This window comes from Diabrotica undecimpunctata, chromosome 4 (assembly GCF_040954645.1).
Source record: "Diabrotica undecimpunctata isolate CICGRU chromosome 4, icDiaUnde3, whole genome shotgun sequence".
In the NCBI taxonomy this organism is placed as follows: domain Eukaryota; kingdom Metazoa; phylum Arthropoda; class Insecta; order Coleoptera; family Chrysomelidae; genus Diabrotica; species Diabrotica undecimpunctata.
This window is the reverse complement of record NC_092806.1, coordinates 158,653,603-158,671,700: the sequence shown is the minus strand read 5'-3', so window position 1 is coordinate 158,671,700 and position 18,098 is coordinate 158,653,603. Positions and strand designations below refer to the sequence as shown.

Here is an 18,098-nt window from a genome sequence, read left to right as displayed (position 1 = left end):
GCATATTTTAGGACAGATAATAAATCTGGTTCAATTTGTAATTCCTCGGAAAATGTCCCATTCAAAGCTTTAACATCATTCGATAAAAAGGAAAAACCTTCATCCTTGTCAAAAACATTTCATTTTTTTTTAATTAATTGACCATTACTTCCAGGTACTGATTTAATTTTTGACTTTAAATTATCTAAACTCGATACAGTAACCGACTGTTCAACTGATAATTGTTTATTAAACAAGGGAAAAATATTAGCAATTTCCCAATAGTTAAGCAGCGAGTCTCGATCAAGTACACCTGGTTCCTAAAAAAACTGATACGACTCTTAGTAAGATTTGATCATTTTGAGCAGTGTATTTGATTGTTGTGACATTATATTATATTTATTATGACAGACAAATAATAAAATAAACAAACAAACCACAAATAATTGATTACATATGTTAATTCATAAATTGTAATAATTATTAAGGTCTAAATTTTGATATTATTTTGAATTCCTGTATTTTATAACGAGTATATAAATGATAGTTTTTACATTAAAATACGCTTGTTATTATTTTTATTATTATTAAGGAATAAAACAAACGACTTAACTCAACAATATATTAAAGCAAGAATTGTAACCAAATTAAAAGATAACTGGGCACTATCAGATCCAGCCAAACCTTTTAAATAAGCAGAATTACAATTTTTCTATTAATAAAAAATGGAGGGAACAAGAAACTTTCAAAAGAAAGCGAGGGTCTGGAAGACCAAAACTACTAAATTTAGGTATGTAAAATAGAATTAATATACTAAGTGACATAGAAATCCGAACACCCAGTTTAAATGATTTTATTTTAATAAAATTTTGTATAAGTACTTAATGAAGCATAATAAGTAAATGATTAAAATTTCAAAATGATTGCATTGTTTTAAAGCCCTTTTACATTTAATAATGTGTGGATGCACCCCGATGTGTTATGCATTCTCCAACGCGCCTAGACATGCTTCTGATCAGGTGGTCAATGTCCTCTTGTGGTATCTCATTCCAGGCAACCACCAACTTCTCTCGAAGTGCTTGTAGAGTCTGAGGAGGACGTTGCAAATTGAGCAATCTCCTACCCATCATATCCCACACGTGCTCAATTGGGGATAAGTCGGGAGATCTTGGTGGCAATGCTAACAATGTGACATCATTATGTTGAAAGAAGTCTATTGTGACTCTTGCAACATGCGGTCGGGTATTATCTTGTTGGAAAGTTGGATTTGCCAGGGTGTCAAGATAGGGTAAAAGGTGGGGTTCTAGAACTTCTTGGATATAATGCTGCGCGTTCATGTTACCTCTGATGAAGATTAAAGGTGATCTGGAACCATAAGCTATAGCACCCCAAACCATAACTCCAACAGTGTGATGAACATGTCTTTCAACAAAAAACTGTGGATTCCTCCTTTCACCACGTCGCCTTCTAACCCTCGCTCGACCATCGTGCAAGGCTAAACAAAATCGAGACTCGTCACTAAAGACAATACTGTTCCATTCCTGATTCCAAAGTGACCGTTCTCTGCACCACTGAAGGCGATTACGGCGGTTTTCTGGAGTTAAAGGGAGGACCCAGTGTGGTCGGTATGAAAACAGGCCAAAACTTCTTATTCGTCAGTAAACACTTCACATGCCAATAGGTCTTCCGTGTTCTGCAAACCATTCATTTGCAATGCAGCTGGTAGTGGAGAAACGGTCTCTTAAGGCCAATAATCTTAGTCGGCGATCTTTACGGTCTGTTGTTCTACGGCGGCGTCCAGTGCCCCTTGCTCTTTGCGTACGGCCTTCTTGAAGCCATGCCTGATAACACCTAACCACGGTGTCTACACTTCTTTGCACTCTAACTGCAACTTTCCGAAAAGAAAGTCCAGCTTCCCGAAGTCCCATTATACGGCCCCTATCAAACTCACTAAGTTGACGAAATCGTACAGGTATTCGTACTCTAGGCATCGTAACCAATCGTAAAGAATGTCAAGAACCACAATCCGCCAAATTTGTATCTTTACTGCGGCTGAAATATTCATTTTTAGATTGTTAGTGAATTTAAAAACAAAAAGCATAAAAACCGGAATCTCCAACTGATAAGGCTAAAAACTTTATCACTTGTTTTTTTCAGTAAGATAAATAAATTACACCAAATTTTATTGAAATAAAATCATTTAAACTGGGTGTTCGGATTTCTATGTCACTTAGTATATTTTGTAATATCTCCATCAGCATTGATAACAGCTTGTAGTCTTCGGTCCATCTGCGTGAAAGGAACTATGAAATTGTCTTCTTCAGAGAGCTCTTCCCAAACCTGTTGTATACCGTGCCGCAGCTCTTCAGCATTTTGAGGTATAAAATGACGCCGATACAACCGTTTTATAATAACCCCCACACATTCTCGATTGGGTTTAAATCTGGACTGTAGCTTGGCCATGGTAAGGTTTTGATGTTGTTATCCTGGAGCCACTGGTTTATTACATTTGCTGTGTGAACAGGACAAATATCTTGTTGCGAGGATAAAATTATTTTCTGGATACAACTGTTCTACACTGGGAAACATTATGTTTTCTAGAGTATTAAGATAAGTCTGTTCAACAAACGTGCCACCAATACGGCCATACCACTCCCATTCCTCTGGATGAAATCCATCCCCATACATTGGCGCTAAAATGACCAGCTGCTCGATATCTATCAACATATAGAGGATTAAATCTATTATTATCTGGTCTACACACCCCAATTTTGCCCTTTTTAGAAGATTGAAAAATTTTCTCATCTGTAAATATTACGCTGTCCCAAAAATCTTGATTTTATAGCTAATGGTGTATAAAGCAAATATGTCTTGATTGCTTCTATTGTGGTGTAAGAGCTTGTTTTTCTTCTGATTTTTTCTGAACTTAAAAAAAAAAAAAAAAAAAAAAAAAAAAAAAAAAAACAATACAATAAGAAGTTACAATTCTTGCTTTTAGTTCTTTGCTAACATGTGAAGCCACTTTTTGAGATTGAACAGAATCAGTTATCTGACAAATTTTAAGATTTGGCAGTGACAGTATGTAAATAATAAGTATTTATCCTTCAAAATACACTGCTCAATTTTCTACAAAATACGCTTTAAAAGTCTTATCCGTATTTCATTTTCATAGAAATCTGTTATAAACAAACCATTGACATTTTATTGTTGATCCAAAATTTTGTTATAGAAAGGTTTAGTAATAGCAGTATGAATAATATCCTGAGCAGTAGCATAAATTAAAAAAAAAAGGCACAAATGGGCGAAATATACGAAAAAAAAAGGAAAAATGTGCAAAAACATCTAGAATAGACAAAATAGTCAAAAATATTGCCTATAATCCGAGCTTTAGTAATAAATCCAATTCAATTTTAAGTTTGTTCTGTAATGGAAAAAATCATCTCTTAATTAGCTGTATTTGGTGTTAACATGCTGAAATTTTTACTCTGAAATCTGTGAAAAAAAAATCAAAAGAATCTTTTTACTCGCAGGATCTTCAGGGATACCTTTAGGCACTCAAGCACCGGCTACAGTACCTGGCAGCACCGCAACTACCACCATAGCCGCGGCTAGCACCAACAACAGCTCTCTGTCGAATCAGCAACTGAACTCTTCTTCCAGTTCCATTCACGGAAGCGGCTCCAGTTTAGGAAATTCCTTAGATTCCAGCAGCGTCATGCCTGCCAACGTTATACCTCCGGCACAACCAGCCAAGGTAAGTCTATTTTATGATGTTATTAAATATACAGTGATGAGTGCTTTAAGACCTGGCAAAATAACGTAAAAGATGGAAGACATAATATATTAAGTTGTGAGATACTACGAAATAATAGCCTAAGATCCCACTTTCACTAGATTCATAACGTAGTTAATCAAACTCAAATTTTTGCATACATTTAAAATTAGATTTTTGATTAATTTTTGACTTGATTTATTTTTTAAATAAAATACGTTGTTCATGACGTATGCATGTTTCTTATATCAAGTTAAATCTAATTGTTTTCTTTATATGATTATATAAGTTTGTCTGAGAAAAAATGGTCGAAAATTAGGATTGCCAGCTGTTAAAAACGCGGGGTATCAAAGATAAAATAAAAGACAGCTATCGCGCAACGCTACTGACGATACGGACATTATTATGCTATGTGTTATGCGTTTTTAGAAGTTCGCGATTTATAATATAGTTTCAAACAGTTACCAAATGAAGATTTTTACTAGGAAAGAGTACATAAATTTACCACGCATTTTTTGTTTCAGGTAAAAAAGGGCGTGAAAAGAAAGGCCGATACTACGACACCTGCTACAGCCTACGATTATCCGCCAACATTGGAGTCGAAGTCCGCAAAGATATCGACGCGCCGAGAGTCCGGTAGGCAAATCAAAAAGCCCACCAGGCCGGAACTGGACGGTCACCCGCCACAACCCCCTCCACTTAAACCAAAAGAAAAACTACCAGAATCACTGAAAGCCTGCAATGAAATCCTCCTAGAATTATTTTCTAAGAAACATTCTGTAAGTACCGTTTATCAATAACTTTTTTTACTCATATATTAGTAAAAAGTCATATTCAAACAGTTTTAGGGAATTTTTTCGTTTGCTGAGTTAATAATTAGATATTTGTTAACTAACCAATTACGAATAAATATGCAACTATGTAGATGTATTGCTGTAATAAAGCGTCAATGCTAGTGCTTTTCCAGGAGTAGCAACATTTGACGTTTGTTACCATATCCATATCCTTATCCTATCTTAACATATCCTGGAAAGAATATATTGCGGAACTGTTTAAAGATGAAAGGCGCGATCTTGAAATTAAAGAAGTGGTGACTGGACCTGACATAACTATGGACGAAATTGAACCAGCAATAAGCAATTAGCAAAGACTAGAAAAATGATAAGACCGGATGAAATATCGAGTGAAATAATAAAGCTCTTCGAAAGTTCAGGTAAAAGATCTCTCCTCATCTTTTTAATAAAATTTAGGAAACTAGCTATATACCAGTGGATTGCTATTGTGGACTTTTGTGGCGATACCTAAAAAAGCAAATGCGAAAAGATGTGGTGACTACCGAACCAGCAGCTTGGTGAACCATACTTTAAAAATATTTCTTCGAATTTTGCACTCAAGGATGTACCAAAAAAATAGAAAAACAGCTTAGTGGACACATAGTTTGGGTTCCGCAATAGCCTTGGAACCAGAGAAGCACTGTTTAGTATTCAGGTTATGGTACAAAGATGCAGAGACGTCGGCCATCTAGTTTGTATGTGTTTTATTGACTTTAATAAGGCCTTTGATTGACTAAAACATAGTGAAATCATTAAAACAAATGTATCATTAAAAATCTTTATTGGCATCAACATGCAAATATCAAGACTGGCCGGAATAATTCTAAAGAGGTTCAAATACGAAGAGGAGTAAGGGCTGCATTTTGTCCACACTAATATTTAACATCAATTCAGAGTTCGATTTCAATAAAGCATTGGGTAGTGCTCATTGTGGTAACAAAATTGATGGCTTCAATATTGATAATTTGAGGTACACGGATGACACAGTGTTAATTGAAAATAGTTGCGAAGAATTCAACATTTGATTAATAGGATTAATACACCATGTGATCAATATAGACTTAAACTAAACACTACAGAGAAAGGTGATGGTTGTTAGTAAACGCTAATACAACCAGAAGTGTTAACAGCTTTTGGAGATCAACTGGAGAGAGCCAACAGTATCACTTATCTTGGTTGTAATCTAAATTAGAACTGGGACATGAGCAAAGAAATTATAATATGTATGGAGAAGGCCAGAGCTGCATTTTTTAATATGAAGAAAATGTGGAAACAATATCACTTTGAGAGTGAAAATTAGATTAGTAAGATGTTATGTATTCTCTATTCTTTTATATGGTGTCGAAGGTTGGACTTTAACTGATACACTTCTAAAAAAACTTGAAGAATTTGAAAACTGGATGAGAGAAGTTGGGTAGATAGAGTTCGTAATGAGTGTTGTCTTCCAGTTGAGGGGAAAAGTTAATGAAGTTAAAAACCGCAAACTGCGATTGTTATATACCAACCAGAGATATAAAATGTACTTTATTTAATAATACAAGGCAATATAGACGGAAAAGGGCCAGATTGAATAACATCACAGCTTAGAAATTGAGGGAATGGTTTAACAGAGCCTCTGCATCTCTTTCTCGAGCTGTAGTCAACAACATTAGTATAGTCAATGCACAGTAATCAGGCATAACACAGAAAGAAGAACATATCGTTGTATTTTTTTAACTTCCCCTTTACTTTGTGTTTTTATGTTTTCTTTTTAGTGTTTTTTTACCATTTTTTTCCTTTTTCCTTTATTTTCAACACTTATGTTTTTTATGTAATCTCTTTGTCATATTTTTGTGTACTCCTGGATATTAAGTTATATACAAGAGGATTGCTGAACATGAGTAGTGAGTGGTTTTTATATATACACTCAGAAGCAAAAAAAAAAACGCAGTGGAGAAAATTTTGGGCAAATTCAAAATATTTCAATTTTTTTATTTTTAGCCCTATTTTGATGATTTTTTTAGCACATTGTGTATAAAATTATAAATTTCAATTTGGTATAGTCAGTTTTTTGATAACATTTTATATTTGACTTATTGTACGGGGTTAATTAAAATGTGGTTTTATTATCCTAACTTTGAAAACATCCTGTGGAATAATTCCGTTTGCGAATTTTCGTAAAACCTTATTTTTTGAGTTGCAACCATGTCTCCTAAGCCTTGTGTTTTGTGTTTCATGTCAAAATATACCTTGGTTCATTTTTTAGAGCCAAATGAATTTGCCACCACAATTTAGGAGTTTTTTATTATGATTATTTTGGAGTTATTTTGTAATACGACGAGGTGCCTTGGTGACTGTTATCATTATGTCATATTGACACATTTTGTTCACCTATGATTGATCATGGTTCTTAGTATCGAAGATTGTGCAAAAGCCGTTGCTCTGGGCGAAATTATGAATATGTGGCTAGAGTACTACACACTCATTGCTCTACTATCCAGAGGGTAGTGGAACGTTTTATATGAACTGGAACAAACAACCGTAAAGCGGGAAGTGGCAGGAAGCTCAAAACTACCGCTTTAGATGATCGTTTTATACGAGTTAACGCCTGCGGGATCATTTAACAGTGGTGCAAATAAGAAATAAGCTTCATGAGCTACAAGGCAATAATGTAAGGTGTATTTACAGTTCATGGAAGATTGTTGCAGACCAGCAACTGGGCCCAAATTACTTCCACGGCACAGAGTGGCTAGACTACAATTTTCCAAGGAACATTTGCAGGATTAGGACAATGGAGTAATATTCATTTTAAGGATGAATCGAGATACTGTCTTCACTCATCAGATGAGAACTGGAGAGATATTTGCGGAGTGCGCTTTCAGCCCCCGCGTTAACCATGGAGGGGGTTCGGTGATGGTATGGGCAGGAATATCCCGAGAGTCGCACACTGAATTTGCGAGACCCCACTCTGCAATGTGTGTCACGCAATATTTAGAGGAAATTGGTATTAATAAAATGAACTGGCCATCGTGTTCGCTAGATCTGAATCCAATGAGCACGTTTGGGACATGCTTGGTGCGAAGCCGCACCGGCGTCAATTAACGAACCTCGCTTGGCTCTAGAAGACGAATGGCAAAACATTCAGCAAGATGATATTCGCAACCTCATAGACAGCATGAGCGGACGTGTACAGGTAGTCATAGTCATTGCGTACTTAGGTTAAGTTACATTTAAGTTGTTTTTTTTATGTTTTATTTTTATCATTGTTCATTAAAACCAAAATCATGTCATTGCTTTTAATCATTATTTAAATACAGTGCTTTTCGGATGTCGATATGACATTGCTTCGATATGTCTTAGTAGCGGTAATAATAGGAAAGTTGTGGGTGGCGAAGTCATTTCGCTTCTAAAAATGAACCATTTCATATTTTCACATGAAACAAAAAACATAATACTTAGAAGACATGGTTGCAACCGAAAAACAAGGTTTTACGAAAATCCGCCAACGGAATTATTCCACAGGATGTTTCAAAGTTAGGATAAAAATCCACCTTTCGATTAACTTTGTATAATACGTCAAATACAAAATTTTATTAAAAAACTCACTCTACTAAATTAAAATTTATAAATTTTTACACAGTGTGCTAAAAAAATCATCAAAATAGGGCTAAAAATAAAAAACTAAAATGCTTTGAATTTGACTAAAATTTTCTCCATGTGTATACCATTTTGTGGCGTTAATCATAGATTAAAATTCTATGTATTTGACTTAATAAGATATAGTTCATAATATAACAATATATTCTTTATCTTACTGCATATATGCGATCTAGGCGTCAGCATTCTTATTTTTATTTGAATTTATACGATTTTAGCTAATGTACTATTTTTTAAACTAATCACAATGATTTTGGCGTCAATTACTAATTTTTATTTATATGTGAACTTTTAAATCACGATGAACAAATTTCTATTCTTGAAAATCGCTGAAATTAACTTTAACGAGCTTTTTAACACTGACATACCTATAAAACCCCATCTCGATTACGTCTCATTAGAAAAAAAAAATGTACAAGAATTTTTTTTACTTTCAGAGTTACGCCTGGCCTTTTTATCAACCCGTAGACGCAGAATTACTCGGTCTGCACGACTACCACGACATCATAAAGAAACCCATGGATTTTAGCACTGTAAAAAATAAAATGGAGAACCGAGAGTATCGCACTCCTCAAGACTTTGCCGCCGACGTTAGACTGATTTTTAGTAATTGTTACAAGTACAACCCTTCTGACCACGATGTGGTTGCTATGGCGAGGAAGTTGCAGGATGTGTTTGAAGTGAAGTAAGTAGAATTTTGCCTTTAGATTAACATATTTGAGTGGTGGCTACAAAAAATAAGATTGTTGCTGTAAAGACAATTCCTATTGTAAGGTTTATTTTTATTTGCGGTCTTTTAATACTAACACTAAAAACACAATTAATTTATAGCATTTATTTTCGGAACTATACAAATTTATCGTCGATCGAACACGTGGATACTCGAGTATTTTCTATTGGCTAGGGGCGTTGCAAGGCTATCGTAACACTATAAAATATTTTTTGTGTCCTATTTTGTCTTTCCATTAAACTGTGTCAGACTCTTTGTTTCCTCCAACAGAATCATAACTTTGTAGCCACACTACAACATGTTATGATATAAATAATTTTTTTTACATGATGACACCTTAATCTGATAACTCTGATGTATTTACATTAATTATTACGAGCTTTTTAACACTGATCACGAACAATATTCATCTAAATTCATTAAAAATCGTTACTGGAAATTGACAACGGCACGTTCTTGTTCCAGATATGCTAAGATTCCCGACGAACCTGTCAATAGGGTAGGAGCCCCTGCCGTTAATAACATCCCTACCAAATCAGAATCGAGTACATCCGGTTCCAGCTCAGATTCTTCTAGCGATACCGAAGATTCAGAGGAAGAAAGGCGAAATAAACAACTGAAGCTGCTAGAAAAAGAGGTAAGGTTTCTTAACTATTGTATCTGATCGTGATCTTTTTAATTTATCCTCAATTCTTTTGTACAAAACCAATTTTACTGACTGTGATTTGATTTTTTAAATGAAATATTTTTATAGTTTAGTTTTTAATGGTTGACAGCATACTTTTCACTCATTATATATTCAAAAAGAATTATGTCTCGTAATTTCACAAGTGATTACTAAAATTCTAATGCCAAATCAAACCTGTAGATTAGTAAACTGTCGAAATACGATTGTCTAACAAAGTCACATTATTTAGAGCTTTTCGATTCTGGAAATTTCAAGAGATATCGTTATCACTTTTGACAGTAGAAAGAGGTGCCTTAACTAATTGTACTAACCTCATTTTAAACCACTGTAGAGAATTGATGGAAGGAGATCATCATCATGCAACCTCTTCTGTCCACTGTTGGACATAGGTTTCTCCCATTTTTCGCCACTCTTCACGGTTCTATTCGTCTTGTCATTTCTTGGATATTCGTTTAATGTCGTCCATCCAGCGTGTTGGTGGTCGTCCTCTGCTGCGTTGGTCTTCTCTTGGGCGCCAGTCAGTTAGTTTTCTGGTCCATCTTGAGTCTTTTAGTCTCGCTATGTGACCTGCCCAATTCCATTTCAGCTTAGCTATACGTTCATCAATGATTGACATCAATATACGACATCAATGATACCTGTTCTTTTCCTTAGGTCTTGGTTTCTTATTTTGTCTTTTTTTATCACGCCGAGGATCGATCTTTCCATGCGCCTTTGTGTCACTCGCATTTTTAGTGCTGTTGTTTTTGTGAGAGTTGGAGTTTCTGCTCCGTATTTCATAATAGGAAGAACGCATTGGTCAAATGTCTTCCGTTTCAAAGCTATCGGGATGTTGCTCTTACAAGATGTCTCTTACTGAACCATACGCCGTCCAAGCAAGAGTTATTTGTCGTTGAAATTCACAGGTTTATCCTTGCTTATTCTGATTTCATGACTGAGATATATGTATTTTTCTGCCAATTCTACCACTTGATTTTGGATGGTTAGGCGTTCGCTGAGAAGCAAATTTGTCATAAATTTGGTTTTACTGATATTCATTTTTAGACCTACTGTTGAAGATACGTTTTCTAATTCTGGTAGCATTTGTTGTGGTTCACTCAGATATTCGGTAATAAGTACTAGATTGTCGGCAAAACGCAGATGATTGAACATTTCCCCGTCTATGGAAGGAGATAATTAAGTTCAATTCAAAAGTTTAATAATCACTTCCTTTCTTGTAGCTGGCAGCGATTTAGTTACAAAATTTCCAAGAAAGGTTGACTGTCTGGTTTGCTTTTATCGAGAAAATATTCAAGAGAACATTTATGTCTTAGAAGACTCGTCCCGCTTTTCTAAACATATCGCAGTATCTTTTACAGTGAATACACATTGCAAACTCTTGAATAACTTCTTCAAACTCTATTAATTCAAAATTCACCCACACAGCTTCTCTATTTCATTCTGACAATGTGACAAAAAAGCACGTGCAACCTGTCGAAGGCTCAAACCTCAAATACACTTATAGTACATTTGAAAATGATTGATAGTACAAATTTTATAGCAAAGGTATAAATAGAGGGTTACCTTCTTATCTGAATTTTCACTCGACTTTAATGTCCTCCACAACAAAAGTTTTAGAAAATCTCCGTCACTGTTTTATGTTATATTGGGTTTTATCTCACGTGCAATAAAATTTGTGCTATCAATAATTTTCAAATATACTATAATTCCTCTTAACGTAAACAGCCGCAACTGATGCAATGGTTGGGAGCGTCCAATCGCGAATTGTCGTGAGTCATGCTTATGTTCACCTCTGGTCATGTTCTCAGGTCATGACGTTTATCTCGTTATTTCAGGTAGAATAGAATCCATATTTTTACATTTTTGGACGTTTAGATGATTTTGTACATAGTGATGTATAAAATTGACTCCAGTTTTGGTAAGATTTGTAAAGTAGTGTCCGTATTTGTTTCAGTTGACGGCGATGCAAGAAAAGATGCGTAAACTGGTAGACGAGAGCACGCGTAAGAAAAAAGAGAAGAAAAAGGACAAAGTAAAAAAGAAACCGACATCAGGTGGGTCTCTCGCGAACGCCTCCCTATCAACTCTACCAAACAGCAGCAGCGCGGGCTTGGGTAAGCCGGGTGCCGGTGGTCACGGGGCTCTAAACAAGTCAAACAACAACAACTCAATAGCGGCGGACAGCGTTGACGACAGCATCGCCAGTGTTGTGTCGGGCGCCGATCTAAAGATGGCCGAGTCGCACCATCCGCAAACTGGAACAGGCGCTCACCATCCGCCGGCAGGCAAGTCCCTGAACATGCATCACAACATGACGGCAAACGCTGGCGCCAACGCTTCCGCGCAGGCTAAAACACCTAAAAGTAAAGGTGAGACACTTTATCCTTTATTTATTTGCAAATATCGGTATATTTGACATTGGGAATGTTATAATTCAGCACTATCGACTTGTAGCTAAGTGGTACTTGGTTTTTTGATATTTTACAGTATATATAACTAACAGTAGTAAATCCTTGATAAAATCATTAATATTTTATCGCACGTATGAAGCAGCCATAGTATATTTGCTTCCTTGATGATTATTTGAAAAGTGACTTGTTTTCAAACCAATTCGTTACGATATATTATAACATTTACTATTTTAAATAGGTAAAAGAAATAAAATAAGACTTACTCACAATCAATTTAATTATACCACCAACGACCGGTTTCGCAGACTACAATTTGCTATGCATCTTCAGGTCTAACGGTACCTGGTAAATTAAATGCTGAAATTACAAAAGACCCACATAATTTCAGCATTTAATTTACCAGGTACCGTTAGACCTGAAGATGCATAGCAATTTGTAGTATGCGAAACCGGTCGTTGGTGGTATAATTAAATTGATTGTGAGTAAGTCTTATTTTATTTCTTTTACCTATTTGAAATGGACTCACACAGCAACACATTTATGACTTACTATTTTATTTTGCTGGTAGTGTCAGTTCAGAATAAAGTGAAATTGAAAAAAATCTAGTTTAAGGAAGAAGTCTGAAACAAATCATTAAAAAGAACTTTCAGTTCAATTCATGGCTTTTTACTACTGTTTGTTGATTATACTGTGGTATATGCACATGGTTGCTTTCACATTTAACGCTTAGTTGTTGCTATCAATGCATGTTTTATTATCCTTAAACCAAATCATTTTCTCCGTAGAATATGTAATAAAAATACTGCATTTGCAAAACTTTTTGCATCATGTATAGTTTGGCTGTACATATATAAGGTAGTAGCAGGTGATTGATGAAGGTGAAACATAAAAAGGATAATACAAGTGTTTAATAATTTTCTAGTCTTTACTAAACATGAAATAAGAAAGTTGTAGTGTCTTATTAAATACTTGAGATTTTAAATATGGTCTATGCTTTAAATTATATTACCAAACGATCCAGGAAGTTTTTTTTCCCGCTTTCAATGGTGTATTTGACATACAAATATGTATATCTATTGTTCTTGATGCCAAATTCGTTGACAACGACCTTGCAAGTTTTAACAGTATGCGTTGAATAACACTCGATGTAGATGATCATTTGTTGCTAGAATTGTATATCTGGTTGATCATTAGGTGGAAATGCAGCAAATATTGTTAGATTTAACTAATCATCTTTCAGATTTGGTCTTTTTCTCAAAGTTTTATGGCTATTGGTCGGGATAACTTGTGTACTTGAAGTTTCTACGAGCGAAAACCAACAGCCTGTGGGAAATGATTGCCCTGTCAAAATGCGAATCCTAGAGGATCATAGGCGCATTAGATCTGGTCTACATATACATCATACTGGTCGGATTAGATACAGGACATTTCATATGGTTTAATACAATCTATGTTCTCTCTAAAAGTCCAGAAAAATTCCTGAAGCGGTTGAAATCCGAGTGCATCCCCATAATATAAATAGAGAGGAAGGGTAACATTTTATTTTTCCTCACCAGGAATCCAACTCTATACAATCTGTCACAATCCACAACAAATGCGACATGCACTAACAATATCCCCCACTATCCGAGAAAACAATAATGGCGAATGACCTTAATGACCAGTTCTGTAAGGACCGGTGCAGACTGGATTATGAATGAAGAAGAATCATTTTACAAACATACAAAAAATACATATGTTCTCTGATTGAGTAAACAATCAAGAACAAACATATTATTCTTTACTGGTCAAGATCTCAAGTGAAGATTTGTTGCCTTGGTAAAGCAGTATTCTGCGTTAATCAAACTGCAAACGAAGATACTTTCCCCCGCCCAAACAAATCAACTATCGAACATCCCAAACATATTTGATAGGCTTCAATTACACCCAAAAAACCACCAGTGTCCAAAATATCCAAATTCAATAAAACATCCTAAAAACTCTCTGTGCACCTCTTAGCAATTTATTCATAAATCATCGAATAAAGAAACCCACCACCAAATTGCTGACCTCTCTACTGAATTCCCTGACGAATACATGAACTCCGTGGAGAAACCTCCATTTTTTAGTCTTTAGATGGAAAGACGGAGAGTACCTGAGGCCAAAAAAAAAGAGAGGAAGACCAAGAAAGAGATGTAGTGATGGAAGATGTCAGAGAGATGGGAATCAGCGATTGGAAGCTGATAGCTAAGAACAGAAAACGATGGAAATTATCTGTACACACACATGGGATGATTTTCAGTAGCGAAATGTTGCGAAACATGTAGTGAGGGGTCATTAGAAATGATTCGAATCATTATACTCTCTTGTGTGTTCTGTTTCTGATCTCTGGTCTGCTCTTTGATCTGTCATTATATAGTGGATATTACTATACAAGGATTTATTGAAAATTTTAGCCTGTTCTAGGAGCAAAAAAAAATTGAAAATCAAAGTATTTTATTATTCAACACACTCCTTTTAATTAAATCTGAATTCTGAAGCTATTATCTTGTGGCATCTAATGCAATTACTATTTTTGTCGGGAATAGGCCACAAAAAATATTATTAATAAATGTAACCTATTCACAACAAATATATTAATTTATTACAATAAACATGCAAAATCTTTACATTTGAACCAGGTGTATACTATTTTCAAAAAAATCTAAATACGTCAGACCATTTAAGTTTTCCTCATTGAAAAAGGGGCCGATTATTTTGTTGCCTATTATTGTAGCTCATATATTAAGTTCTTCTGGATACTGTGTGCGGTATTCACGCATCCAACGAGGATTTTTACGTGACCAGTATCTACAATTATGCCGATTTACGTTTCCATTAATTGAATAAGTGGCCTCATCGCAAAACATAACATTACTTAAAAAATTTAAATCATTTCGATAACTTTTTCTATCATTGCAAACTCTTCTGCAAAAGTTTAAGTTTGCGACATATCAAGTTCCCTGCCTATTTGTGTAGTAGTCAAGTGTGGATCGTCTTCTAACAGGACACAAATATCTAAAGATTTGTTTTCAGTTAAGAAGTAAATATTGTTATCGGTTTTCAGTTATTATATAGATATTACACGTTTCTTGTTGGCTTCTACTCATGTTACCATATCGTAATTTTATTAAAATCTTAGTTCATTCTTTTTGAGATGTACATTGTGACTATATAAATATCAACAATACTAATTTATTGAAACATCAAAGTTTTTATTGTAACAGTCATAGCCATCTAAATGTATTATTTTAACTTCGACGAAGATAATGTAAATGAGTAATAACTCAGAAATTATGGTATTTAGGTATAGGGGACATTACATGGAAAATAATCAGTATTTCTTAAGGATTTAAGAAAGTTCATTAGATTTCCAGAAAAACTGAAAATCTGACAACAATGTAAATATCACCATAATATCGGCCGCATCACAAAACCCGTACTCACCAAAATCTATAAAAATCGTATCCGAGATAATAGAGGCGTTCCATACTTAAAACTCTCTCTGTATAGTTATTTATTTATTTATTTAGCGTATGGCATTTCGACACATCTACAATATTAAAATAAACGTTAAAATTGACCCGATATAAAAATAGTTAAATCATGCCCAGTTTATAGGCAAACGTCGTTGTTTATAAAGTTAATCGACTCGATCGTCGCAAACAGGAAGTCTTGTGAACTGCCCTCGTAGGCTCGCTGGTGGCACTCCTCCGTTATGTGCTTGATAGATTCGACCTCGCCTCAGCTGCATGACGGTGATGGTAGCTTGCCCCATTTGTGCAACATATCTGCACATCTGCATATGAGTTATGATGCGGTTAAATGTGCACCAGGTCTTACGTGGTAGGTCAAATCCAGGAGGTGTCTCTGTGATGCAAGGTATGGCTGTAATTGGTTGAGCTGCCGTCCATTCATGGATCCATTTGGTGATGACGTTGAACCCTGTGGCTGCGGCTGATTCTGCAGTTTGTATTGGAGATTTTCTGGAGCACAGTTGACTTTTGGTTGCATCTTCTATATAGTTATGAATCGGCAGCGCCGTGTTGATAAGGATCTTGTTATATTCTTTGGTAAGCAGATTGAGTCGGCGAAGATGTGGTGGTGGAAAGTCGCTCAGCACTGGTAACGTATGTGTTGGTGTTGATTTGATTACTCCAGCGATCATTCTCATGGTGTTATTTAGCTGGACATCTATCTTTTTAACGTGAGCACTGTTGATCCATATTGGCGCGCACTATTTAGCTACGGAATAAACAAGAGCTAAGCCTGAAAACTTGATTATGGATGCCGATGCCCCCCATGTTGTGCTGCAAAGCTTCTGGATGATGTTATTTCTGGTTTTTAGCTTCTCGGCAACTGTACTTAAATGTCCTCTAGAGCTTAACGTTCTGTCCAAGGCTACGCCTAGATACATTGGATGTTTATTGTCGTTGAGATGTGTGTTATCAAAGTGAACGTTAAGGGTTCTTGACGTCAGATTGTTGTTTAGGTGGAAGCACGTTACTTCGGTCTTGGAGGCATTGAAGTGGAGTCTCCATTTTTGAAAGTAATTTCCCATAACCTCTAGGTCTTCCGTAAGAATCTCTTCAGCTTCTAGTGACTTTGCTTGGGTTAATAAAGTCCAGTTATCAGCATGGCTAAACTTTGTTGATGTTGTTGTCGGCATGTCTGCGATGTAAAGGCTAAAAAGCAGTGGTGCGGATACCGAGCCTTGTGGCAGACAATTTTTGAGTTTTCTGTGGGTGCTTACTTCGGATCCTATAGTTACTTAAAATACTCTGTCGGTGAGCATGTTTTCTATTAATAATCTAGCGGTGAATTTGCAAGGAATAGTGCTTAAGAGTTAAGAGAACTCTTTAGTTTTCTTTGAAATCCCGTTTCTATGTAAGTACAAAGAGATAACAACTGGTCTGTGCAACCTCGATTTGGTCTAAAACCTGCTTGCTCAATTGGTATAGCTTTGAGGATTGTTGGGCTTATTATGCTTATTATATCGGGCACTCTGTATAGTAAATATTGTTTAGCCATTGCCTTAACTTTATTTTAAATGTCTCTTCAATGTTTTGTTTTGTCCCTTATCATTTTGTCCTTAAACGCCTTAATTTACAGTTTATACCACAATCATACACTTTCCCTTCACTTTTTATTACTTGGATATTTGTTCAAATCTGTACTCGCGGCCTGAAGTGTTCAGTTCTGTTAAGGCTTTTTTAAAATTACGGTGATTTTTGCGATTAGTTTCTAACCAGTTGATTCATCCGATAAATTGATAGTAACAACAAAGCTGTTAGTTCAGTTTTTAATATATATTTAACATTTAGTTTGAAGTTACATTTTGAAATTAGTACTATTTTAGTAGAGTAAGGAATTAATCATATGAAAAAGTGAGTCGACGATTATTTCGATAAAAACACTACTTAACCTTTATTGAGCAGAATGAACGGAAATTTATAGAAGTAGACCTCTGTTTTAGATCAAGCTTGTTGTTTGACTTAAGCTTCCGATCTTACAAAATATTTTTATCGTTTACAAATGTTGGTTAGTATGGTATTGTAGTGACGATCTTAGTATGTAGTTTTTATTGTATTGAAGCATGGCTAACAAAAGTTTGGGAGTGTTCAGTTCGCTTTTTGTATAACCATAATTACTAGTTTAGTCTACTGCACCGTATACTAAATATTCTATATTTGTTAAAGGACTCCGCGGCAATAAACCCGCTGCAGCTACCAACGCGGCTCCCAACAAGAGGGTTAAAGCCAACAACAAAGCTGGCGCGGGTAGGAAGAAAAACGCCGCACAGCCACCACCGATGCAGTTCGATTCTGAGGACGAAGATAATGCCAAACCGATGTCTTACGACGAAAAACGGCAATTGTCTTTGGATATTAATAAATTACCAGGTGAGATATTACCAGTATTTATATCTCTGTTCGTTGACTTTATTATGATAATCGAACTTTTTCATTATTTACATATTATTTGACATATAAGCATTAAGCATTGTTAAAATCGGTAAAATCGGCAAAAA

The 18,098-nt window shown here is 35.4% G+C and overlaps 1 protein-coding gene and 1 non-coding gene across 7 annotated transcripts in view; both read left to right on the top strand.

Annotated features, from left to right (window-relative positions):
• LOC140440313 (bromodomain-containing protein 3-like) overlaps positions 1-18,098 on the top strand; it is a 90,300-nt gene that overhangs the window by 28,199 nt on the left and 44,003 nt on the right. For 5 of the 6 annotated variants that reach the window (XM_072530741.1, XM_072530740.1, XM_072530738.1 and 2 more), the window contains exons 6-11: positions 3,510-3,733; positions 4,276-4,530; positions 8,658-8,905; positions 9,416-9,587; positions 11,593-12,007; positions 17,767-17,970. In XM_072530741.1, coding sequence (XP_072386842.1) covers positions 3,510-3,733; positions 4,276-4,530; positions 8,658-8,905; positions 9,416-9,587; positions 11,593-12,007; positions 17,767-17,970 — 1,518 coding nt within the window. The remainder of the gene's footprint in view (positions 1-3,509; positions 3,734-4,275; positions 4,531-8,657; positions 8,906-9,415; positions 9,588-11,592; positions 12,008-17,766; positions 17,971-18,098) is intronic. The other variant, XM_072530743.1, reaches the window with a different exon arrangement.
• Positions 8,514-8,589, top strand: LOC140440422 (small nucleolar RNA SNORD36). Its single transcript, XR_011950836.1, has one exon. It is a non-coding gene; the product is annotated as a small nucleolar RNA SNORD36 (small nucleolar RNA).